The sequence below is a fragment of the Spermophilus citellus genome, assembly GCF_964194105.1.
Source record: "Spermophilus citellus genome assembly, chromosome: 13".
Classification (NCBI taxonomy): domain Eukaryota; kingdom Metazoa; phylum Chordata; class Mammalia; order Rodentia; family Sciuridae; genus Spermophilus; species Spermophilus citellus.
The window spans coordinates 87,000,754-87,027,105 of record NC_138193.1 but is presented as its reverse complement, the minus strand read 5'-3'; the positions used below and the strand labels follow the sequence as shown (position 1 = coordinate 87,027,105).

At 35.4% G+C, this 26,352-nt stretch overlaps 2 protein-coding genes across 7 annotated transcripts in view; one reads left to right on the top strand and one right to left on the bottom strand.

The window, feature by feature from the left end:
• HEATR5B (HEAT repeat containing 5B) overlaps positions 1-13,956 on the bottom strand; it is an 85,233-nt gene extending 71,277 nt beyond the window's left edge. Inside the window, exons 1-8 of one of the 5 annotated variants that reach the window (XM_081265567.1) lie at positions 13,867-13,956; positions 12,887-13,034; positions 9,738-9,949; positions 8,546-8,654; positions 6,618-6,767; positions 2,955-3,126; positions 1,345-1,502; positions 73-322 (exon numbers count right to left, since the gene is read on the bottom strand). In XM_081265567.1, coding sequence (XP_081121693.1) covers positions 73-322; positions 1,345-1,502; positions 2,955-3,126; positions 6,618-6,767; positions 8,546-8,654; positions 9,738-9,949; positions 12,887-13,012 — 1,177 coding nt within the window. In that variant the 5' untranslated portion in view covers positions 13,013-13,034; positions 13,867-13,956. Of the gene's footprint in view, positions 1-72; positions 323-1,344; positions 1,503-2,954; positions 3,127-6,617; positions 6,768-8,545; positions 8,655-9,737; positions 9,950-12,886; positions 13,035-13,434; positions 13,818-13,866 lie in introns of those variants that run through there. The other 4 variants (XM_081265569.1, XM_081265568.1, XM_081265570.1 and 1 more) reach the window with 4 other exon arrangements.
• Positions 13,957-14,007: 51 nt separating this feature from the next.
• On the top strand, positions 14,008-24,121 carry GPATCH11 (G-patch domain containing 11). Of its 2 annotated transcripts, XM_081264096.1 has the most exons (10): positions 14,008-14,158; positions 14,537-14,738; positions 17,586-17,657; positions 18,193-18,419; positions 20,138-20,179; positions 20,826-20,946; positions 21,220-21,310; positions 22,099-22,212; positions 23,318-23,399; positions 24,021-24,121. In XM_081264096.1, exons 3-10 carry the CDS (start codon positions 17,599-17,601, stop codon positions 24,074-24,076), a joined length of 792 nt encoding a protein of 263 aa, XP_081120222.1. In that variant the 5' UTR covers positions 14,008-14,158; positions 14,537-14,738; positions 17,586-17,598; the 3' UTR covers positions 24,077-24,121. The 2 variants fall into 2 exon arrangements, with proteins under 2 accessions (XP_081120222.1, XP_081120223.1); XM_081264097.1 differs by lacking the exon at positions 14,537-14,738 and having other exon boundaries at positions 14,029-14,158.
• The last annotated feature ends 2,231 nt before the right edge of the window (positions 24,122-26,352 follow it).

Genomic DNA, 26,352 nt, shown 5'->3' with positions numbered 1-26,352 from the left:
CATTAATAATAATAATAATAGAGGTAAGTGACTAAGGGCATCAACGCTACACATTATGATATCAATTCTTACCTACTGCTTTCATTTGTTTCCCAATAGCTTGACAGATCTCTTTGGCAGCTGCTATCTGGGCTTTTTCACCTAGCAAGCTGCCCACAGTAGCTCTCAGGATAAAGGAAACACATCGTCTTGAATACACAGCCTCCACATGTGTTTGTGTTGCCCGAGGATGAGAAACCAGATCAAGCACATGGGACAAGAATGTAGCAAAGCTCCGCTCCAGCCACTGTCCACCCAAAGTAGTTACAAAAACAACATATGCCTATAAACACATAAATATGATGTTAGATAAATGTATATAAATGAACAAAAATCACAGATAAAGACAACTACAGAAATAACTCAGGGAAGCATTCAAAATAAATTATATTTGAAATTAAAATACAGAAAATTTAAATTTCACATCTTTTTAGGATTTCTAGCATAGGAATTATGGGCAAAACAAAATAAAACAAAACAACTCATCCCTTTGACTAACACAGTTAAAATAACAGTGAAGAACATAAAGAAAGAGTGGTGAGGAAAGAAACGAAAGCTAAAATCACCCCAGCATCAGGATGATAACAGGGTTTAGGAATACGAAAACTTTAATGTGTTAGATAGGAACTGACTTATAGCTACAGTATACTTGCTTTCTCTGTAAGATAAAAATAGTTTACTCACCCTTTATACTTTTTTCAGGAAAAGATACAGTTGTGATTTGACTAAGATCATGAAGACCATTTAATCTATTTGGTGTTAATTATTGTCAGATCATAAACCACAACATCTTCTTTAGTGCTATTATTTGAAACTATAATTTCAAGTCAAATTTGATTTTATAATCACATTGGTAATTTATCATTGACAGTAAATCCAATCAAAGAATAAATCGATATTTTTAGCTACAGCATCACCAGAAAACATTAAAATCAAAATGCCTCAAACTACCTATGAATATCTATGAATATCTAAATATGATTTCAAATAAAATATCTAAATATGATTTCAAATAAAATTGAATTATTTTATATCTGATGTACAGCCAAGTAAAATTTGGGAAGAAATTTTAGATATTCATATAAACACAGTAGACATAGACTTATTTACACATCATTAAGTATCTACATTTCCATAAAAACATGCAATTTGGAATGTGAATGTAATTCATTAATCTTGTGAAAAAAAACATTTTGAAAGAAAACAGACAATAATAAAAATCTCACTGTGTATGCTTTAATTAACAAGAGTCTTCCAAGAAATTTCACAAGTGATTTGATTATTTTATAAATGTATATTACAAACCTGTGTAACTCCAACTCTTACTTCACGATTAACAGATCCTCCAACTTTTAACATTTCTCCACCACTCTTTAAGAAACCTGACCCTCCACGGAGAAATCCAGTGGCCATAAGTTCTAAGACTTCATCAAATGTTGCTCGTTTCACATTTTGACGCATTACTTTTAGGAAGAAAAGTAAATTCATATGCAAATGTATTTCTGGAGAAGATTTTTTTGCTATTAGTTAAATAATATTTCTAATATTCTAACTTTAAAATCTAAGTAATTATTTTTAAGAGTACTTTACTATGATGGGGGAATAGGGTCATTCAGTTTTCTTATAATCTTAATATGTATAGTGTACTTATAAGCCTCAATTCAATCTTGAAGCAAAAAATGTTAATATATAATATATATGTTTTATATATAACATATAAAACAATATATTAAACAGAATATAAAACAATTCAATAAATCTATGTAGAAGAGACAAATGATGATGATAAACTTAATATGTGTAACACAATCAGGACAAAGTATGTCCACAGCAGATACTGCTAATTGATCACTGTTGTTATTCCCAGCTGAGTAGACACAAAGAGACTTTCCAATACAGCACCAAAGGATTAAAATTCCACTGGTAATACAAATTACTTTCCATCTTTGGTACACAGCTTCATATTTAAAAAGTAACAAACATAATCCTCACAAAAATTCCATAGAGGAGATATAAAGTGTATGGTTAAGTATGTAGGATTTGGAATTTGACTACCTGAGTTTGAACTTCAGTTCTGACACTTATCAATACAACACTTTTTAGAACACAAGTGATATAATCTCTCCAAGCCTCAACTTCTTCATCTATAAAATTACTATAAAACAACAGAACTTTTAAAAAATAACAGTACTTTTAATTCCTAGGGCTTCTGTGAGGATTAAATAAAGCAATCTGCAATATGCTTAGTTCAGTGCCTACCACAAAGTTAGCACTTAAAAATGTAATACCATCATCATCATCAAATGAAATAATTATCATTAAAGATAAAAGAAATCAAAGCTTAAATATAAAGGCTAGGACCCGAACTGATAACATCTTATCTCTTTCTACTCTACCAAAAGGTAGAGATGGGAGAAGAGCACAGTTTAGGAGCACTCAGTGTCTATTCACAACCCTCCCTGAGACATCTCTATGGAACCATGAGGCAAAGCAGAAGCCCCTTGCAAAATTAAAGATGTCTGATGCTGCTTACAATTATGGTCAAGAAAAACCAAAGATTAATTCTGAGGTACAAGGGACGATCTATTAGAGATTGAAAGTGAGAAATCATCACAAAAAGCGTCAGAATCCAATTACTTAAACATTTCACAAAACCATTTAATAAATCTTACTTGCTTTTATGTCCAGCGTAATTGTTAGTTATACTTTTGTATATTATCATCACAAAAAAAGTGCCTTGACTATATAAAGAAAAATGCCTTTTAGGTTCTTTTCATTTTATGAAGGATATCCAACAACTTAAATTCTTTATAAAGTGACCACCTTATGTATATTAAACAATTTAGAATGAAGCATTCCATAAACCTACAAATAAATATCTGTTATGGTCTAAATCAGACATTAGCAAATAATACCTGTTGCCTGCTTTGGCATCAATGCTGTAGCCATGACAGTTCCTAAGAGTTTAGACACTGCCACTCGTACCCCATAATTTGAGTTTTCCAAAGCCTTAAAGCAGAGAGTGGCTATATTTTCCAGTTCAGCAGTCCACATAAAGACAGCTTCATTCTGTAGTTCTAGTAGACACTAGAATTAAAAACAAAAATTAAATTACATCCTAGAACTACTGGTTCCAGAGATGGAGTAACAAGAACCAGATAGAGATATTTCTATTGAAATAACCAAAAAAACTACACAAAATATATGAAAGAACAGGGTTTTTTTTTTGTTTTTTTTCTTTTAATATTTTGTTTTAGTTGTCGTTGGACATGGTACCTTTATTTTATTTTTTTTAAATATTTATTTTTTGTAGTTGTACACAATAACTTTATTTTATTTACTTATTTATTTTTATGTGGTGCTGAGGATGGAATCCAGAGCTCCACATGTGCTAGGCAAGTGCTCTACCACTGAGCCACAACCTCAGCCCCAAAACAACAGTTTTTGATACACTGTACATCAGGCAGTAAAAGACAGTTATTCTTACAAGAGTGAATTCAACACAAAGTAAGCAGAAAACAGAAATAATATAGAAAGAAAATCAATGAACTAGAAAACTAAAAAAAAAAATAATAGAAATGAGACAAAAGCTGCTTCTTTGAGAATAATAATAAATTTGGCAACTCTCTAGCCAGACTGATGGGGGGAAAAAAAGACATAAATTACCAAAATCGGGAAAGAAATAAATCACATTATCAAAGATTCAACGTATGTGAAAAAGACAAAGAGAATATATATAAACAACTTCATGCCAACAAATTTGACAACTTAAATGAAACAGACAACTCACTCAAAAGAAAGAAATAACCTGAAGAGCCCAATGTCTACATTAAAAACTGATTTTATGGTTCAAAATCTTCCCCCAAAGAAAACTGTAACTCTAGATGACTGCAGAGGTGAATTCAACTGAATGTTTAAGTGCAAAAATAATACCAATTCTATAGAAACTCTTCAGAAAATTAATGAGAACTTTCTTCCTCATCCTGTGACATGACACAGATCCTACCAAAGAAGAAAATTATAAACCAATAGCACTCATGAACAAAGAAACAAAAATGCTAAACTGTTTGCTACTATAAGACAAAAATATACAAAAAGAATAATACATCATGATCAAATACAATTATCCTAAGAACACAAGATCGGTATTCTAAAATTCTAAAACCAATCAATACAACTCACCATATTAGCAAAGTAAAACAGAAAAAAATCATATGATCATCTCTATAGATGCTAAAAAAGCATTTGAGGGAATACAAGAAAAACTGGTGATATCTTCAGTGTATTATATCAAAGTCAATATCCCACTTGTTACACAGTACTATATTTTTGTAAGATATTATCATTGGGAATCTGGTAAAGGTTTATAAAGATCTATTTTTTCTTACAATTTCATATGAATCTATAATTACCTTAAAGTAAAACTTTAGCTAGAGAAGAGCAACAACACAAGAAAACGAATTTAAAACAAAGGCATTTGATTAAAGAAAAATCATAGGATAAGAAAAAAAGGCATTTGATCCATTCCCAATTAAGACTTTGGCAAGCTAGGAATAGAAATCACTTCCTCAAACTGATAAAGGGCCATCTACAAAAACCTACATTTAATGTCATATTTAATGGTAAAGGACTGAATGCTTTTCCCTTAAGATCTGGAATAAGACAAGGATGTTTGCTCTCATGTTTTCCATTTAACAAGGGATCTGGTCAGTGCAATAAGACAAGAAAAAGAAATAAAAGCATATATACTGAAAAAGAAAATAGTATTTATAAAAAACATAATGGTCTACATAACAGGCTTTAGAAAACTGATCAAACTATTAAGTCTGTTCAGTAACGTTAGTAGGTATAAAATTAATATACAGCTGGGCACAGTGGCAAATGCCTGTAATCATGCTATTTTTGTAGACACTAATAAGTTAATTCTAAAGTTCACATGAAAATGCAAAGCACCTAAAATAGGCAAAAGAATTTTTAAAAAGAACAGAGAGTCAACACTACTTGATTTTAAGACTTATTATGAAGGTAGTGTAATTTATAAAATTGCAGTTGGCATGAAGATAGGCAAATAGATTAAAACTATTCCCAAAAAAGACCAATACACATATGGACAACTGATTTTCAACAAAGATGTAAAGGTAATTTAGTGAAGAAAACATATGCTTTTCAATATGGTGTGGTAACAAGTAAATATCTACATGGGGAAAAAATAACTGATTTATTCCTTGCACCATATATAAAAGTTAACTCAAAATGGATCATTTATTTAAATGTAACACTATCAAACTTCTAGAAGGAAAATATAGGAGAAAGCTTGGATTAGGAAAATTTTTCTCAAGTACACCAACACAGAAAGCACAATCCATATAAGAAAAATTTATAAATTGGACTTTGACAAAATTCCAAAATTTTTATTCTTAAAAAGGCACTATTTAAGCCAGGTATGGTGGCACACACTTATAATCCAAGCTACTAGGGAGGCTGAGGCAAGAGGATCACAAGTTCAAGGCCACCCTGAGCAATTTAAGTAAGACCTTGTCTAGAAATAAAAAAGGCTAAGGATGTAGTTAAGTAGTAAAGTGCCCCTGGGTTCAATCCCTAGTATAAAAATAATAATAATAATAATAAAATAAGAATGAAAAAACAGTCCACTGACTGGAAGAAAATATCTGCAAATCATATATCTGGTAAGGAATACATAAAGAATCTCCAGAGCTGGGGCTGTAGCTCAGTGGCAGAGTGCTAGCCTAGTACATTTGAGGTGCTGGATTCAATCCTTACCAACATATAAAAATAAATAAATAAAATAAAGGCATTCTGTCCATCTACAACTACAAAAAAAAAATTTTAAAAAGAATCTATAAATCATTTTCAAAACTCAGGAATAAAAAAACAAACTGAATAAAACAATAGGCAAAGATTTGAATCTTTAAAGAAGATATGCATGGCAAACACCCCAAAACATGCTTATCATTAGTCACTAAAGAAATACATATTAAAGCCACCTATACATATCTATTAGTATGATTAAAATTAAAGACTCCAAATGACAAATTATGATGAGGAGAAAAAGGATGTAGAATTCTCTTACTCAGATAGAGTACAAAATGGTAGAAATGTAAAATGGCACAAGAACTTTGTAAAATAATCAGGCAATTTATTAAAAAGTTAAACTAAATCTACTATAAGATATAGTAATATCTAAGTGAAATGAAAGTATAAGTCCATGCAAAAATTTGTACACAGGAAGCTACCCAAAGGTTCTTAACAGGTGAAGCCACAAATAAATGTGGTATATCCATACAATAAAATACTACTCAAAAAAAGGTATGAACTATTAATAACATGCATCAACATAGCTAAATCTAAAAATAATTCTGCTGTATAAAAGAAGCCAGAATACATCTACATACAAAAAAGTACGTATACCACATGATTTCATTCATATGTAATCTAGAAAATGAAACTAATCCAAAAGAACAAAAACACGCTATCATAATTTAATGTTTTAAAAAATCATGAATTATTTAAAAATAAGCAAGATAAGGATAAGCATTTCAAATTGGTTGAGTACAAACCTTGGCCACCGCACATCTAACAGCCATCGATCTGTCTGTTAAGAGGGATCTGGCATTCTTGTAAATATCACGATGAGAGGAAGCTGCTGCACCTCCTAATCCATTCAGAACTTTCTGTAGACTCATTAAGATTTCACTTCTCCCTTGAGACTATATGTGTACATAAGGCAAAGCTTTAAAACTATAGAACAAAATTAATTCCATGTTTAAACAAGAACACACCAAGATACAACAGTTCTCTGGGCCTAATGATCGTACCACCAAATTGTAAAACTAAATAATGAAAATTAAAATAAAATTAAGTATTCCAGAAAGTACCTGAAATGATAATTATTATTAACTTCAACTAAATATTGTCTTCTAAAAAATTGTTACAAGCAAATATTCCAATTTTTCCATGATATATTAAAGTGCAATAAAACAAGAACATGAAGATAGATACCATATCTCAAGGGTCCAAGCCTTCAGAATACACAAGATTCAATAAAAATAGTTAAGAAATAATATAAACCATTCAAAAGAGGAAGAAGAAAACATTCAATCCATTTTTAAAAACCTGTCACAGAAATATGACAAACTCTCGTCTTCTTTTGACTAACTTAAAACTCCTTCTATACTTGCATAATGCTTATTCTTATGTACCAATCATGGTATATCACAATACTGCTCATACACATATCTCTTCCACTGGACTATAATATTCTTCAGGTCAGGGACCATGTCTTATTCATTTTTGTACGCCAAAAGCCTCACAAACAATATGTCCTCAATTAGTGTTTAATAAATACACAAAAAGTTACCAGAAGAGATATTATTCCAGAAGATTTTCATTTCCTGGACAAAGTAATTAAAGTGAGAGAGTCTTGGACTTAATCTAGTTTTAGTTAGCATGAAGTTCACAAGGAATTCAGGAAAGTAACATCAAACTGACCTACCAAAACAAATATTTTTACTTGATATCAGCTGTCATGGGTTAAACTGTGCATCCTTCAAAAATAAGTTCAAGTCTGCTACAGATAAATATGACTATTTGCAAACTGGATCTTTGTAGATGAAATTAAAAAAAAGATGAGGTCACACTGGCTCAAAGACAGGTACTCTTGTAAAAAGAGAAGAATTTAATTACAACAAATGAGGCAGAGATTTCTGGAAGGAAGGATTTCAAGGAAGGCCAGGGATTTCTGGCTACCAGGAGAAGCTAAAAAGGAAAGAACAGATTCTTCCCTAGAGCCTTCAGAGGAAGCATGGCCCCGCTGACACTTGATTTCAGATTTCTAGACTCCAGAACTGTGAGGTAAGAAATTTCTGTTATTTTAAGCCATGCAGTCTATTGTATTTTATTATGGCACTCATAGAAAATTAAGACATTAGGTATGGCACAAAAAATAAAATACCAATTCAAAAATAGGGCTAAATAAAAAAATAGGAGGCAAACCTATTATTTGACAAGAGAGCATTTTTTTCCCTTCCCTCTGAACTTTAAGATAACATAAATTAAAAGAAAGGACAGGGCTGGGATTCTGGCTGAGTGTACAGCGCTTGCCTCACATGTGTGAGGCACAGGGTTCAATTCTCAGTACTGCATATAAATAAATGAATAAAATAAAGGTCCATTGATAACTAAAAAAAATTTTGAAAAAAAAAGGCTAAGTTATAATTTGAAATTACTTTCTTTTTTTTAAATATTTATTTTTCAGTTATCGGCGGACACAACATCTTTGTTTGTAAATGGTGCTGAGGATCGAACCCAGGCCGCACGCACGCCAGGCGAGCGCGCTACCGCTTGAGCCACATCCCCAGCCCTGAAATTACTTTCTTGCTAAGCAATATGAGTATCACAGAGAAAGAAAAAAAAAAACTAACATATTAACTGACATCTAACTCTTGTCACAAGCAAAATATCAAATAACTTTCATGGTGAAACTTACCTCTGCACTTTTCAGAGATTTCAGAAGATTATTTACTGTTTCTGGAAATGCACTACCTAACATTCTCCCCATTTTTTCATAAAATGCTCCAACACAAGCAACTGCAGCCCTGTGGGAATATTTTCACTGGTTATTGTTTAGGTTAACTATATAATTTGACTTAACCAGAACTACAAAATTATGTGTGCATTCGCTAAGCGGTGGAGAATTAAATCATCAAACTATTAACACAGTTTTAAACTCCAAAATAAATTAGAAAGCACTAGAATTCTCTAATCTCCCATAAAATCTTTTGAGACTGTGTCATTCCAAACAACTCAAAACTTAGTATCAATGCAGTTGAAAACAGATCTAAAAATCAGCTTCTAGGTTCACCATAATCTCTCCATGTCTTCCAAACCCTTGAATGTTGGTGTTCTAGAGTTGTATCCATATCCATCTTCTCTTATCAAAAGGTAGCTTTATCTATATTGAAGTGTTCAACCTACTCCCAAATCTCTATTCTCTGCTCACCAAAACTACATTCTCAACTCAGATCTATGATATGAGACCAGGATTTCAACTGCTTACTATAAACTGTTACTTGGTTATCACCACTTGTGCTATAAAGCTGGCATGCCCCAAACTGAACTCATTACTTTCCCCTTCCTCCTCATCTTTTTTTCCAATTAGAAGTTCCCTTTACCTACAAAACGTGTTGGTAAACTACAACCAGTAGCCAAATCTGGCCACCAACCAGACTGCCACCTGTTTTTGTAAATAATATTTTATGGAAAGATAGTCATATTCATACATGTACATACTATGACAGAAGGGAGCAGTTGTTACAGAGATGTATACTGCACATGCTGAAAATAATTACTATCTGGCCTTTACCAGAAAACATGCTGACCTTGAGTCTATCACATTCACTTTTCCTCTTCCCACCTTAACCCCATTCCTCAAGTATGGTTCTTTGAGAAGCTTTCCTTGACAAAGCTGTTCCCCACACTGTTACTACTCTTACTTGGGTGGCATTTTCCCTCCCATGGATGGATATGTGGAAGGAGAGCTCCTTCCCCAGATCTACTTAGCACTTTCACTGTCAGCAGCATGTCCATCCACTGGGAGTCTCTATGGTGAATCATCTCTTACTAAGTTACCTTGAAATAAGACACAAAAGTTGAAGAGTCCCTGTCAAGTTAGTACTTACAATTTTGTTGGTAAGTAGGCTGCAGTGTCATCTTTATTTCTGATAATGTCATTACATTTATCAAGTGTTTGAAAAACTGTAAAAGTATCCCCAATGCTATAAAGGGCTGCAAGATTTTTAGCTAATAATTTCCTTGTAGGTGGTCCAGGTGAACTACTTATCAATCCAGTTAACTGTTCAACAAGTTTTTTCTGTTTTTCCTTTACATCAGTCTGTTATTAAAAAAAAAAAATCCAAAAGAACATTATCATTTGTTCTTATACCGATCATTATTTTTAATTAAGATTCAAAATACTTAACACTTAAGGCACTCTAAAATCTGTATTAAACATAAATCATAAGTGAAAACTTTTAAGATAGGGAAAAGTTTAGTAAAAAATGATCCATTCTTTCTTATATTAAATCTTCTTCATTTCCCTTCAATGCCAAAAAGTTAGCCTCCAATAAAAGTAACAGCCCTAATCCAAAAAGTTTCCAGGCCAATTTACTAAGAAATAAACCAACAAAGGATGCAAAATACTGGATATATGGACAATTGATGTCTTAGAATCCAAATAGTTACAGCTCAGTAAAGGAAACCAAAAAAACTCTGAAGACACCTAGGCAACAGAACATAAAACCCATACCTACTTGTAATCAATACTTAGAATCAACTCATGTATTTAAAAAACTCAACTGTGCACTTACTGCATGCCATGCACTATCCTAGGCACTGGGGTGCAACAGTGGACAATACAAAGTCCCTGTCCTTGTGAAGTTCACATTTTACTGGGGAGGGACAGAGTTTATTGAGTAAACAAATGAATGGTATAAGTGCTATTTTATATATATATTAGTTAGAAAAGAACTCTCTGAAACCTGAAGGAGTGAGCTATGCCAGTTTCTGGGGAAGAACATTGCAGGCAGAGGGAACAAAAATGCAAAGGCTTTGAGGGTGAAGCATGCTTAGTATACCTGAGGACAGCAAGAAGGCCAGTGTAGCTGGAGCGGAGTTAGAAAAAGTAGGAGGAAATGAAGTCAGCAGGGATCGTATTGTGTAGTATAACATTCACCACTGTAAGAATGTTGTATCTTATTCTGAGTGAGGGTTGTAAGTAGAGGAGGGTCATAATCTAAATGTTTTCACAGGCTCACTCTGGTGAACTGAGAATACTCTAATACAGTATATGTATGGTAAGCAACTAAGAAGCTGCTGCAATAATCAGATAAGAGATAATTTAAGAGGTAGATGATGAGAAATAAACGAATTCTGGGTATATTTGTGGATAAAACCCATGAGATTTGCTGCTGAATATGATGTGAAGTTTGAGAAAAGAAAGAAAGAAAGAATAACTCTGAAGTATTTGGCCTAAGCAAGCAGAAAATAAAATGGTCATTTCCTGATGTGGAGAACACTGGGGAAAGGGCACATTTGGGAAGGTAAATAAAGAATCTGGCTCAGATATGTTAAGTTTGAGATGCTTTTTAAACACAAATGAAGTACAGTAGGCAGTTGGATATGTGGGAGTCCTTATAGAGACAGCAGTAGAAATTTTAAGATTAGATGCTATCACGGAAAAAGTAAGTAAACATAGGAGAAAAAAAGAATGCCAAGGACTGAAAAAAAGCCAACAAAAGAGAATTAGAAGCTTGTGAAGTAAGAGGGAACTAAAAGAAAATGGTGTTTTGGGAGGCCACTAGTAGGAAGAACTGAACACAAAGTATGCTAAGTAAAACGAAGTATTTTTTAATTTGAGTGGAAGGTTCACAGATATTCCTATTATTATATTTTGTAATTTAGATATGTTTTTATATACTCTTGAATATGTCAACTTGGCCACAAAATAAAAAATGTTTTACGTGTTTCAGGGTAGAGTATCACCTATATCAAAAGGTGAAGATGGATCAAATAAAATAGAATACAGACCATTGTTTTGGACAATGTGAGATCCATGATAGCTGTGAGAGGGAAGAAAACAAATATCTAGTTGCGTGAAGTTTAAAAGAAAACGGAAATTTCTAGTTGAAGATTGCAAGTAAATCCATATATTAACTGCCTCTCTAGAAACTCCATTAAACTCAGACTAATGGGCAACCAAAAAAAAAAAAAAAAAAAAAAAAAAAAACCCTGCACAAATCCAAAAGAGCAAAGAAAACAGGAAAAGAATCAACACAAAATTTAGAAGCCAAGTCTTTCCAATAGGGAAAGTTGAGAAGAAATTTACACATTTTATACACACAGAAATTTACACAATCTACACAGAGCACCCAAAGCCCTAGGTGCTTCTGAAGCAGTAGTCAAGATGCATTTGGAAATGGAGGGAATGGTTGAGTTTTTTTAAGAAACTATAAGATTTTATTTCTCTTTCCCATTCTAGAAAAAGACCAGAGGCTTATTCTCTGGAAAGAGTAAGGTATTGTATCTCTGGAGTAGAGGAGGCTAGGCACAGTTAAGGGCTGAGTTAACTGCACCAAAAATAGAGAAATTGAGTAAAAGTTTACATACCAAATGCTGAAGTCTTCAGTCTTATTCCCTAGTTCCTACAGCCTAGATAACCACCCATAAATTCCCAGTCATTAGAGTAAGTCTTCTAGGGGAATGACCAGCCTGGAGAAACCTGAGATACTAAGGACAGGAAGCAGACTAGCCTAAAACGAAATCCAGTTAACAAAATTCACCCTTACCAGAAGACTTTTCACAGCTCATTCTAAAATTTAAGCAGACAATGGAAGGTCATCACCATCTGATAAAAGCACCTAATTTTAAACAAAGAAAATAAAACATACAAACAATAAACTTGAATCAAAGAGACTATGTAGTAGGAAGAGAAAACCAGAAAAAATAAAAGCCTATTATTAACTTCTCAGAGAGAAAAGTAAAGATACTGGGATTACCAATAGTGCTGAAACTTAGTAGCAGTTGCTGATGATGACTTTAAAATGATACTAATCACATAGCTATGTTTTTCTCCAATCACACTTAGCTGACTAGATAGAGAAATGAAGTGAGCGATGAGCTGAGGTTTGCCACAAAACAGAAAAAGGACAGACAAAAAATTCCCATTGGTGTTACATTCTTGAGTTCCCTAAGTGACCTACAACCTTTCCAAAATGATTTGCTTTATTAGCCCCTACATGTTAATCCAATTGGAAATAAAGCAATATCATACCTTGTTAGCAGCAACCAAGACTTTATCAAGAAATCGCAGCCATTCAAAGATAAAAACTGGTCTCTTTGCTTCAGTGATTTGAGCCAAAGCTTCTTCGTTTAGCAATAAACTGTGGGCTAACTCCATTACTGAAGTTTGTAATTCACACCTTAAATTAACAGATTAAAAATGCATGTAAGGATTTTTTAAATGTTAAAAATCAAGCTTAATGAATGCAACCACTGGAAAAGTATGGCTTTATTTCTTATTCTGTTGGGGAAAAACATAACTTCTTTGACAGCACAACCAGAGAACCAACTTTGAAAAGACAAAGGTACGAACAAAATTTAAAAACGGTGCTTAGTGAGGAAGAATGAAAAAGGGGGGGGTGAAAAAAAATTAATCATTGCAAAAAAGGCATTACTCCACAAGAACCCACAGATACTAGCCCATTCTATAAGAAAACGAAATCACCAGTATCAAGCACTGCGGCCAGCCTTACTACTCTACCAAGCCTTTTTTCCTGTCCACAGTTCGTTGTACAGCGCCTTCACCCCTTCCCGCAGCACCTGTTCCAGCAAAAAGACCCCAAACAGCATGCTTCCCAAGCTTCCTACGAGAGTGGGGCGGGCGCGGGGAGGTAGGTCCCCGCGGCCCGAGCGTCCGTGACAACACCGGCGGCCCGTGAATGCAGCCGGCAGAGGCCTCGTGCGCTTGGGGTCTGGGTTCACCCGGCTGCTTGGAGGAGCGCAGCGCAGCGCCGGGCCTGGGGAGAATGCAAAACGACGTGCCAGGCCTCCTCAAGCTGTCAACCCCGCGTCTCAGAGTTCCAGGAGCTGTCAACCCCTCGAGGCGGTGGCTCGGAACAGAGCCCGGGCCAGGAGAGAAAACGTTCATTACGAACGGGAATTTCCTCTCCATTCCTCTGAAAACGTCTGGGGGCAAAGGGGTGTGTGTGCGAGTCAACGTGCATGCTTTGGCGGCGAGGGGTACGGCCTCACCTCCAAGTCTGGCAGAGGCCGGATCAGCTGAGCTCCCGGGGCTGAAGCAATCGCCAAGGGACCCGGATGCCCCGCCTCCCGCTCTCTTGCCGGCAGGAAGCGAGGGAAGAGCGCGTGCGCGAGACATTGTTCCTGCGCACTCGCCACTTCCTCCTAGCCCCTCCTACGGCGGGTTTCCAATTCAGTCGGCCTAGGAAACAGGTGGAGGCGGAGTCCCGCACGTCCTGCGTTAGCTGGTGGGCGCATGCGCAGCGCGGGCTCTCCCTGGGGCCGGGCAAAGTAGAGGTACCAGGTAAGGATTGGCGGAGGTCTGAGGGGATGGTAGAGGGCGATGCGCGCTAGCTAGGACTACCCATCCGAAGGTGAGCCAAGTTCCCACCCGCAGGTGGTCGCGGCTGTGGCACCTTCGGCCGGGAGGAATGCAGGAGAGAAGGGACCAAGCATTCCTGAGGGGCGTGTGTAGAAACGAGGGGTTTCTTGTTCTCCTTCTACACATCCCTATTTAGACCATCTCTCCCTTGGCTGTATAGTGGGATCCTCAGTTTGTATGAAACAGCACTCTTGCTGTCAACTATCCACCCTGTCTGGAAAAAAAAAAATTTTTTTAAACGAAAAACAAACCTGCGCTTACAGCCTTCCCACTCAAAAAATGTTAACTCTATTCTTTCAGGTATTCAGGCGAAAACTGGCATAAATCTTAAATCGTTCTTTCCACACCACCTCCAATTCATCAACAAATCCTGTACGCTCTACATTCAAATATATCCAGAATTCGAAAACTTCCACTGTTATCACTCCAAGCTATGGTCCAAGCCACCGTCTTCTCTGCCAGGATTATGGCCTTGTGAAGTTTATGCTTATGTTTGATGGGAGTGAGTAATGTTAAAGTATATTGTACAGATAGAAAGGAGACTTTTAAGAAATCCGCATCCTCTATTCAGCCCGGCCTTGCACTTTATAACCAAATGGGTTTGTTAAATAATCTGATTCTGGATAGGGGATGTAGCTCAGTGGTAGAGCACTTGCCTAGCATGGGTTCAATCCCCAGCTCCTCCTCCTCCACCACCATCATCTAATCCTGTCTTCAGTAGCAAAAGCACTGAGACCTGAATTCTTTGTGGTTGTAAATAAGTCATTTAGCCATATTGAGCTTTAATTTCTACAACTAGAAAATGGGAACTTTATTTCTACTTTATTGGGTAAATACTGATAATTATGTGTAAAAATACACATGAGGAACCTGAGGCTTAGAGACAGAGGCTGAGTTACCACAAATGCTATATACAATCATACACATGTTTAACTTAAAGTTTTAAAAATATAATACTATATGATTTACATGTGGAAAATGAATCTATAAAGATTCCCATACAAGGTACAATAGTAACTGTTCCTCTCATTGAACAAGGGGTACATTTTGGTTGGGGAAAAAGTGGGCTCCAAAGTGGCTGACTTATAAAGTTCTGTTTCCTTATGTGATGATGATTTGTATTATCTTTTGCAGTATAACAAATGATCCTGAAATTCAACAGCTTAAAAATAACTATAGTCATTTGTTGTATCTGTTTCTGTGGGTTAGAAATTTATTAGCAGCTTAGCTTAGCTTGGACTTTCTTAAGAAGCAGTCCTCAAAGTGCCAACCCAATCTGAGTCATCTGAAGGTTTGACTGGAACCAAAGGATCCATTTCCAAAGTAGCTCACTAATGTGGCTCACAGGTTTGTGCTATTGACAGGAAAACTTGGTTCTTCCCATGTGGACTACTCCATAGAGCTTCCTGAATGTTCTCATTATGTGACAGCTAACTTCCTTCAAATAAATCATCTAGCTAAAAGTTGTAGTGTCTACTATGACCAAAAAGTCACACTCCATCATTTCCATAAAATCTTATTGGTTACCCAGGTTAATCCCATCCACTGTGGGAGGAGATGTTGAAAGCCCAAGAGGGAATCACAAGGGACCATCTTAGAAGATACCACATGGTTATAAGAGTGTTTGCCTTATAATACATTTGTTTTATGTAGTTTTCTGTATTTATGATATGTTTATTAAAACATTTTTAAAAGATGTGTTTACCTTGGGAAAAAGTATTCTATTATTAGAAAATCACAAATATTAAAGAGATTTTTGTGCTTGTTGTAGCTAAAAATTTATTAAGAGTTTATGATGTTTAGGACACAGTGGTAGGTAGTGAGGACATAAGGGACTTCTTGTATTTCCCAGCCTAGTTGGAAAGATAAATGTTAAAAGTATTCAGAGCCAGGAGAGTGATAGTTTTTTCATCCAGTGTAATTGCCCAGACTCTTGGTTGCAGTTGACATAATCCCAACTCAGGCAAACTTAAATAATACAGAAAGTTGTTAGTCCATGTAGCTGGGAAGGATGCCACGTTATAGCATCAGAAAATGAGGACCTTAGGAACTAGAATTGGAGACTTATTGCTTTTTTAGGCTTATCTTTGCCCATTTTCTCTATCTGGCTTCATTCTGCAGACAGGTCCTCTTTATGTGGCCAAGAAGATGGCCATTCACAGTCTAGCTTCATATACTCCCAATTCAGAAAGCCCAATGAAAACAACTTAATTCTCTACAATGCATATATTCATATCATACAAGGAAAGAAATACTTCCCTGGTTGTTATCCCTCCCCTCTTTCTGGGACACAGGGTACTATAATTGGTCATCTTTGTGCACAAGGGAATGAATATAGGGTGCTAACATTGCCACATTCCTGTAGAACCACTTGGACAGCAGAGAGTGGGTTATTAGCAAAAAGAATAATAGGAAAAAATAAGCATATGTGCCCTGCAACAAGTGACTACACTTTTGTATCTAGGAGCAGCATTGACATTGCTTGGGAACCCATTAGATATGCGGAACCTTAGGTTCCAGTCCCCAAATCGGATTCTGCATTTTAAGAAGATCCTGGGGCAATTCATGCACACATACAAACACATACACACAAAGTTTGAGAAGCACTTTAAGGGCTAATAATTACATGATGTTAACTACTTTGGTTGGAAACTCTTCCCCCAAAATATTTCCATATAAACAAGGTATTAATGTATCTGGATGAGCAACTTCCCCTAAAATAGTGCTTATAGAGAGTGGCCTGGAATGGTCAAGACAGGTTTTTATGAAGGAGGATAGCCTTGACCTAGGTGGAAAGGATGTCTGTGCCTATATGCAGTGAAAAGCCCATGTGGCTTGAATAAAAAATCTTTAAGGAGGGTAATAAGTCAGTATATGAAGAATGACCCCATGCTTTGCTAATGTGATTGCTCTTCCACTGCTTATATGGTCAAGTTTGTTGAAGGATTTGAAACAAGTAACCTGACCTGGCTTGTATTTAAAAAGGAAAAAGAAACAAACATTCTTTAGACTGTATAAAACCAATTAGGAAGCTATTATAAAATCATTCAGGTGAGGAAAAATTTGAACTAATGTGATCACAACTGTAGAGAAAAAAAATGTCTATGAAAAATATTATGGAGGGAGATAGGGGTGACAGTGTGGAAACATAGGGCATGTTGTGAGGTTTTAGGAGAAAGATGAGTTGTTTGGACTAATGAGTTAGAGAATGCCACAAATAAGGCTGTCCAAAAGGCATTGGATATGTAGCAGAGTTCTGGAGAAAGCTCACCACTGGGAATACATAAAGGTGTATTCCCATTTGGTAAACCAAATATATATATATATATTTGCTTTGTTTGATTTATAGATACTATCACCATATGAAGTTGAACATGGCAGAAGAAGAGGACTATATGTCTGATTCCTTCATTAATGTCCAGTAAGTAAATGTGCACACCGAATGCCATGAAACGTGTAGACTGTGAAGCAGTGTCACTGATTTTAAATGTGCGGTTAGAAAGTTATTCTTACTGCTTTATGGAAACATCTCACACAAAGGTATTAGTATCCTCTTCCTCCCTTTTAATGCTAGCCATTTTATTTCTTCCCTAGATACTTGGGTTGTCCTCTTGTAAGGAAATGTACTCCTTTTCCTTTATTGAATCTTATTGTCTCTTCTAGCTTCTATTTGGCCTTGTTCTTTATTATTGCTGACCTCCTAGGAAAAGTCATGTTTACTATTAATAAGTTCTTAAACTCCATACTTTCTTTAGTTACTGTATGTAACCAGCCTTCATCATTTCTACTAAAATCGCTCTTCTTGGACATCACTGATTATGTTCTAATTGCCAGTGATAACAAAGATGATCGTAGAGGCCATACTGAAATACTGAAATATTAACTAGTGTCAGGTGAGTAAATGGCAAAGTTATGAGAAAACATCATCTGAAATAATCATTTCCTTTATTATTCAGAGAAGATGTCAGACCAGGATTGCCCATGCTGAGGCAAATCCGGGAAGCCCGTAGAAAAGAAGAAAAGCAACAAGAAGCTAATTTGAAAAACAGGCAGAAGAGTTTAAAGCAAGAAGAACAAGAAAGACGTGACATTGGGTTGAAGAATGCACTAGGCTCTGAAAACAAAGGGTTTGCTTTGCTCCAAAAAATGGGATATAAAAGTGGTCAGGCTCTTGGAAGGAGTGGTAAGTCACATTCAGAAATAGGTATTCCTACCCACCCAATTATGATGTATTTATGAGGAAAAGAGATAACACTTTAATTCTTATCCATCTACAAAAAAAAATTAAAACAACTTTAGCTTCTTAGTCTCTTATGTGCTAACAGTCCCTATAAAGAACTTTTATCTTCCGTTTTCAGTAATACACATGCCATCACAAGCTGCTTATCAGTGCAGTGCAACCATGAAGGCACTAACAGCTGGAGTGGAGGTGGCTTACAGCAGAGGCAGCAAAGAAGGGTGACCCATGATGGTTTGAGAAGTGCAGTGGCCAAAGGACTATGAAAAGAATGGGAGAGGATGGCAAGTCTCTACCTGTGGCAGCTGAGTGCCCATTCAGTTGGAGAAGCTCTATTATCACTTTTTAGGAAGTGAAACTGATTATTAAGATGCAGAGGTTTTATATTTAGAGTAGCTTCCTTATGCTGTTTTTCTTTTCTTTCCTACTTTATTATAATTGCTTTGCAGTTGCAAGGCTTTGCTTTCTCTTAAGGACATCACTGGTTTTGAACCATAATATCAGCATTATTGTTTCTTAAAGTGGCATAAGAGTCTGTGAATTGCTGGTTGCAGTGGTGCACACCTGTAATCCCAGTGACTTGAGAGACTGAGGCAGGAGGATTGCATGTTTGAAGCCTGCCCTAGCAATTTAGCAATACCCTCAAAAACTTAGTGACAGCATGTCTCAAACTATAAACTAAAAACTGTTGGGAGTGTAGTTCAGTGGTAAAGCATCCCTGAGCTCAGTCCTCAGCAGCAAAGGTGGGGAGAAGACTGTGAGTCAACCTTATTAATCAAAGGCAAGGAAGGTAATTGTATAGAGAGTATTGATTTCAGATTTCAGTGATGAAAATCACTGAAATGGAGTGGATACATTGTAAAGTGGTATACTATACTGGCTTGAAGTTTGAGGTATAATTTCTAAAGTAGTTTGCGTTTTTTTATGTTTTTTTTTCTTTTATTTATTTATTTTTTTAGTCATACATGACAGCAGAATGTATTTTGACATATAATACATACATGGTATATACATATATCAATCATATTGTCTATTCTATTCTGCTGCCCTTCCTATCCTCCCTTCTCCTCCGCTCCTCTCCCATCCTCTCTATCCAATCTAATGTGACACACTTTTTTTTTCTTTTTCTCCTCACAACATCATACATGTATTCTGTATAACAATGAGGTTCTCCTTCCATCTTCTGTGCAACTCCCCTTCTTCCTCTTTTTCCCTCCCACTCTCTTCCCTATTTAGTGGTAGTCTTCTTCTCATGCTCTTCCTCCCTATCCCATTTTGAGTCACGCCTCTTATATCAGAGAAGACATTCGGCATTTGTTTTTTAGGGATTGGCTAACTTCACTTAGCATAATCTGCTCTAATGCCATCCATTTGCCTGCAAATGCCATGATCTTGTTATTTTTTAGTGCTGAGTAATATTCCATTGTGTATAAATGACACATTTTTTTAATCCATTCATCTATTGAAGGGCATCTAGGTTGGTTACACATTCTAGCTATTGTGAATTGTGCTGCTATAAACATTGATGTGGCTGTGTTCCTGTAGTATGCTGTTTTTAGGTCTTTCGGGTATAGTCCGAGAAGGGGAATAGCTGGGTCAAATGATGGTTCCATTCCCAGCTTTCCAAGGAATAAAGTAGTTTGTGTTTTGTTCTCTTTTTTTAGGAGATGGTATTGTTGAACCAATTCCTCTCAATGTCAAAACAGGTATGTCATTATTTTTGAGCATATTTACCAGTAATAATAACTTATGCATAGATCAACCACAGATATTTGCTTAACACTGTCTTGTGATGGTACAGTTATAGTTCTTACTGCAGGAAACCCTTAGAAAAATGTTTGTTAGTTATAGACCTTTTAGAAGGTTGTGTTTTCTAGAAAAAAAATTAAGTAAAATTAAGGCTTAGTGAAACAGAAGTAAATTTTAGTGAGTAAAAATAAAATTTAAATCATAAAAATGTGGGGGAAATCATAACCCTTAAAACACAACAACACTTTTTTTTGATTGAAATGTCTTAAAAGTGTTCTGAGATGGATATATCCACAAAATGTTTTGCCTAATACTGTGATCAAACTCAAAAAGAAAAAAATATATGCATATATCTTATTTATCATATTTACATGAAAGTATGACAGTTTATACTGTTACCCTAATTTTTAAAAATGTATATGGTATTACACTCTGAGAAGATGATAAAACATATAAACCCAGTGTTTTCTCCTGTCATTCCAGTGAAATGAGGTGGGGTGATTATACTGAAATGAAAGTTGTATTTAATTCGTAAATCTTAAATTGTCATGTTACGAAGTAAAGAATCAATAAGTTCTTCATCAGAACTTTATGTTTGTACAGGGAAAAGTGGCATTGGTCATGAAGCATTATTAAAACGGAAAGCAGAGGAAAAATTAGAAAGTTATAGAAGAAAGATTCACATGAAAAATCAAGCTGAAGAAAAAGCTGCAGAACAATTTAGGTAAAATTTTGCATTTGGGAGCTGGGATTGTGGCTCAGTAGTAGAGCACTTGTCTAGCATGTGTGAGGCCCTGGATTTGATTCTCAGCACTGTGTATAAATACATAAAGGTCCATCAACAACTAAAAATGTATATATATTTTTTAAAAAACTTTATGTTTGAGCAGGTTTTGGTTTCAAATCCTCTTTATCCTGGTATGTCTTCTGGAACTTGGGAATATAAAATGATAAAAGAGAACACAGACATTACTTTATAAATTTTTCTTTCAATTAGAATGCGACTTAAAAATAAGCAAGATGAAATGAAGCTAGAAGGAGACCTGAGAAGAAGCCAGAGAGCCTGTCAACAATTGGATACCCAGAAGGTAAACTGTTACTTGCTTTCAGTTTTGTACAGTGTCTTGGCACCCCATGTGATTTGCCACATTTTTACTTAAGAAAAAAGAGCTCCAAGCCTGTTTTATCTAGCTTTTTGCCCATTAAAGCTTTCATGCACTGTGCATTCTTGATCTGTGATAAAATAATGGCTTGTTTACTGCAGGAACCCAAGTTATTTTGATTATAAAAAAATGGATACAAAAACAATGCATTCTTTGTTGATTTGAATTTTGATTACTTAGAACTAGAATGTTTGGAAATTCTTTTCTCCATGTTTGATTAACCAAAATAGTCTATTTTCAGTCCATATTCAGTACCTTATATGTCTGTAGTAAAATGAAGCTAGAATGCTATTTCATATTTGAATGATTTTTTTAAAAAATTCTTTGTTTTTATCTTAGTAGCTAAATATCATCAAAATAAAACTTCATTTAAAGTCTCAAAAATATTGGTAAAATTTCCAACATATCTAACTAGATTGCTGGTAGCAGTTCTTACTTTGCTGTTTCCATAGGACTTTATTTTTTAATGTATTTCCTGACACTTAAGATTTCCTATCTTATATGTATTATTTTATACCTGTAGATTATCTTTCCTGCTAGACTATCAGCAGCAACTCTGAGACCATATCCCCATAGTTCATGTTATAGTAATATACTCTTAAAACAGCACTTAGTAAATATTTATTGAAAGAGCAAATTCATATTGACCTGAACATATTTGTGGTAATCTTATGCTTAGCTGTGTTTCATGAGAATAACTTTTGCATTTTCAGAATATTCAGGTTCCCAGAGAGGCATGGTACTGGTTGAGGCCTGAAGAGGAGACTGAAGAGGAAAAGGAAGAAAAAGAACAAGATGAAGATGAATATGAGAGTGATGATTTAACTGTATGTTTGGTGCCATTTACTTGATAGCAGGGCTTCTCAGGCTTAGCACTGTTAACACTTCAGGCTGGGTAACTCTTTGTTGTAGGCAGCTGTCCTGTGCACTGGAAGATGTTTGGCAGGGTCTCTGGCCTTTACATACCAATTGCACATCCCCTTATGACAATGAAAAACATCTCCAAGCATTGCCAAACATTCCCTGAGGGAAAAAATAATCCCTGTTTGATAACTATTGCTCTACAGGATTGTTTTATTAATCCCACATCAAAATTTCATATGGTTTTTCCATTTAGCTTCAATTTGCTCTCTCACCTCAGCTTCAGTTTGGATGAAGAATTTGCTACAAATGTAAATTCTTTTATACTTGTTTCCTATTAAGTTGTGGGAATGATTTAATGTGTCCCTCTTTCCCCCACCAGTAAACAAAACAAAACAGAATATAGTCAAAAAGAAGTAGAGATTATTCAAAAAAGGAGAATACACATTACTGGTTAATTGTATGTAAAATTTCATAGAGCCCAGCATGGTGGCACTCATCGGTAATCCCACCTTCATAGGAATCTGAGGCAGGAAGATCACAAGTTCAAGGCCAGCATGGGTGACTTATTGAGGTCCTGTTTCAAAATAAAAAAGGTTGGGGATGTAGCTCAGTGGTAGAGCACCCTGGAACAATCCCTAGTACTGAGGAAAAAAACAAGAATTTTGTAGAGAACATTCTCTAGAAAAGTCTCTGACTACTTTGCTGGAAGATTACTAATGAGAACTTTTATGACAAAAGCAGACAGTCCCACCTTCACCAATCTACTCAGGGATGGGATAGATGCGTTAAAACTAGGAGGGGGCTTTTAGGATGCCAACTATCATAGAGTCAGTCAAAAACTTTTCTAAATGCTAATCAGTGGTCTCTATTATGTCTGGCATAGTTGTGAAAAATCTCAGGTGGCTGGTATTCTGGGATATATTATATTAAGTCTGCCCATGGCACCTCTAATAACTGTCGAAAAGTATAGTGGATGTTATAGCCTGGGGCAAATTGAGCATGATGTAAGACCTAGAAAAACAGGTTCTATTCAATATGAACTACTAATGTACTTGTGTCTGTATCTAGGTACTGGAAAAATTACAAATATTGACTAATTATTTAAGAGAAGAACATTTGTATTGTATTTGGTGTGGAACAGCCTATGAAGGTAAAAAGATACTTTATACTTCTTAAAAATATTGACTGTGAATGCTCTTTGATTTTAATAAAAGTCACCTTTCCCATAGACAGCGAAAATTTCTTATTCCATTCAAATAGAAAGATAAGGCCAGTGTTTTAAAGAAATAGTGATTATACAAATAATTGATTCTTTATTAGAATTCGTTTTAGCTTTTCAGTAACTGAATGTACAGGAGGGAATTTTTCAGTGTTTTGTTTCAAAAACAATTAGAATAACTTAAGGATGATGACTTTTTAAAGACTTATTCTTTAGCTACACATTTGAAAAATATTTAGATTAAATTTTTCAACAAATACATATTGTTAGGCAGAATATTGTCCTAACCATAAAAATCAGATTGTTGAAATCTACCCCTTTTGTTTTTTTCTTTATGGGGGAATAAACATGCCCAGTACTGGTTCAGTCCCTAAAGCCAAGTACTTCCCCATGTGCCCAAGTTGATCTGGGTTATCGTTGTTTTTAACTTTTCCTTATTTGTTTAGCAGAGTAAATACCAAACAAAAGTCAAAAGTCATTGCTATATTGAAATTATTTCCTAGTGTCCTATAAAATTTGTATTAATTTATTATTCCCTCACATAAATTACAGATAAAGAAGACCTGTCTTCAAATTGCCCGGGACCAACTTCTGCAGATCATGACTAAGATTATTCCCAATAAAGTGGAAACTGTTTATACCACTAAGGAAAAGGAGCCTTTACTTAATGCTTTATTCTTTTGTGCTTTAGAAATACTTTGTACTTTAAAATATAATTGTTCACTGACTTGAAAAAAATAATGTAATACTACTCAGAACACAAATATCATAGACATGGACAATTACAATTTATGGCTATATTGTGATGCTTGTGGCATTTAAGGACACTGACAGGTAATTTTCTTATTCCCCTCTTCAGTTTTGAACAAACTAAGAAGTAAGATACAGTAGTCAGAGGGAGACCAAAATGTCAGCTTTATCAGCCATGAAACTGAAAGAGAGAACAAGGTTGGCTTTTTCTCTATGAGGCCTCCTAATTTTACTCCTTGATTAGAGAGAACTGCAGTCCTCATCTTGGTAGGGGCAGAGCCCACTTTGTGTTCTTTGACCAATTGGTTCCAACTGACCAACATGCTCAGTTCTTTATCCAGTATCACCTGTCAGATAAGACACTTCTCTTGTGGGAAGGGATGAATGAAGGTTCAGAGACCTTGTTTCCTTATTTCTCTCTCCCAAGGAACAAGAAGTTCTCTTCTCCAAACCAGGAGGAAAAGGAGGAGGGTAAGACTGGCATCACAGGCAATCCTCCATTAGCACTACTAAATTCTGATAATTTTGGAGACAAAGTAGTTTTGTTGTTTCTGGTTCAAGTGAGTTTTCATGGCAAGGGATATGCAATGCAAGTGATCTGTTGCAAGTGTTATCTAAAGAAACTTAAGAATTGGCAGGAACCTTAAATTTCATGTGTTCCGCCTACACTGAGTTTGGAAACTCCTGGTCAGCATTCCCAGCAAGTGGTAATCCAATCTCTACCTTTATTCTACCGGCTATAGAGTACTCACTGCTTTAAAACCATTCCACTGAGCTGGGAATATGGCTCAAGTAGTAGCGCGCTTGCCTGGCATGCGTGAGGCACTGGGTTCGATCCTCAGCACCACATAACAATAAAATAAAGATATTGTGTCCACCTGAAGCTAAAAAATAAAATATTTTTTTAAAAAAACCATTCCATTGCTAGATAGGCTATAAATTATTTTTATGTTAATTTTTCTCTCCTAAATTAGAATCTGCCTCCCTATAAATTTAATATATATAAGGACATACTATATAGCATAGGTCTAAAGAGTCTCAGTGAGGGTCAGGCATCAAAATCATAAACATTTTTAAAAGTCCATATGCTCAGGTTCTCCCCAGTAATTCTGAATCAACTATGAAAGGGGAGCTCTTAGATGTCTATTTCCAAGTTCTAAGAATGAGTTGATAAGTAACCGAGGATAATAACTAGTGCTGTTGCTTAAATAAAGAGTACCAGCATCACTGTATATTTTTTTGATAATTGTGATTACACCTATGTGATTTTACAGCTTACTTTTCAGTTACCTTTAGCAAGAGATCAGTTTCTTTTATTAAAAACAGCATACACAAGAGAATAGCAAAAGCTAACCTACACTTGCATAGGGCAAGATAATCAACAGTATAACTTGTATGTATTAATCTCTGACATTATATGACCTAATTCATTTGTTTTCAAATTTTACATGGGGGACTTCAAGAAATAAATTTGCCTCCCTCCTCCCCACCCCAAGATTCTAATGTAATTGGCCACTCTGTCTAGGCAACATGACCTTTGACTCAAGATGCAGCATAACTTGAGAACTACTAATTTGGTTAAGTTATCAGTCTCAGTTCTTCAACCAAAAAAAGTAATAATTTGTATAAATGTACAGATATGAAACACCAATATTTAAGTGTATATTTGGGTACTATTATTTAATATTTGCTCTTTGTCTAAATAGCAATAAAATTGTATTAATAGCTAAAAAAAAGGAGTACATCTTTCTAGAACTTGACTAAGCAGGAGGTATGCCTCCATTTTTGTGCACCTAATGTTAAAAATAGAGGCTTCAATAAGAGTGAAACATACTTTTAAGATGGGTATGGTGGCACATATCTATAAGCCCAGCTACTCATGAGGCTGAGGAAAGAGAATCAGGCAACTTAGCAAGACCCTGTCTCAAAATTTAAAAAGATCTGAAGTATGACTCAATGGTAGAGCACTTACCTAGCATGCTAGAGGCGTTGGGTTCAATCCCAGGTACCACACACACATACAAAAGAATTTATGCAAATAGGCCTTTTGTGACCTCATAACCAGACAATGAAAACTGAGGGAACATTGAAAACAATTTAATTTGCTTTAGAACATTTACATGAAATTTTGAAA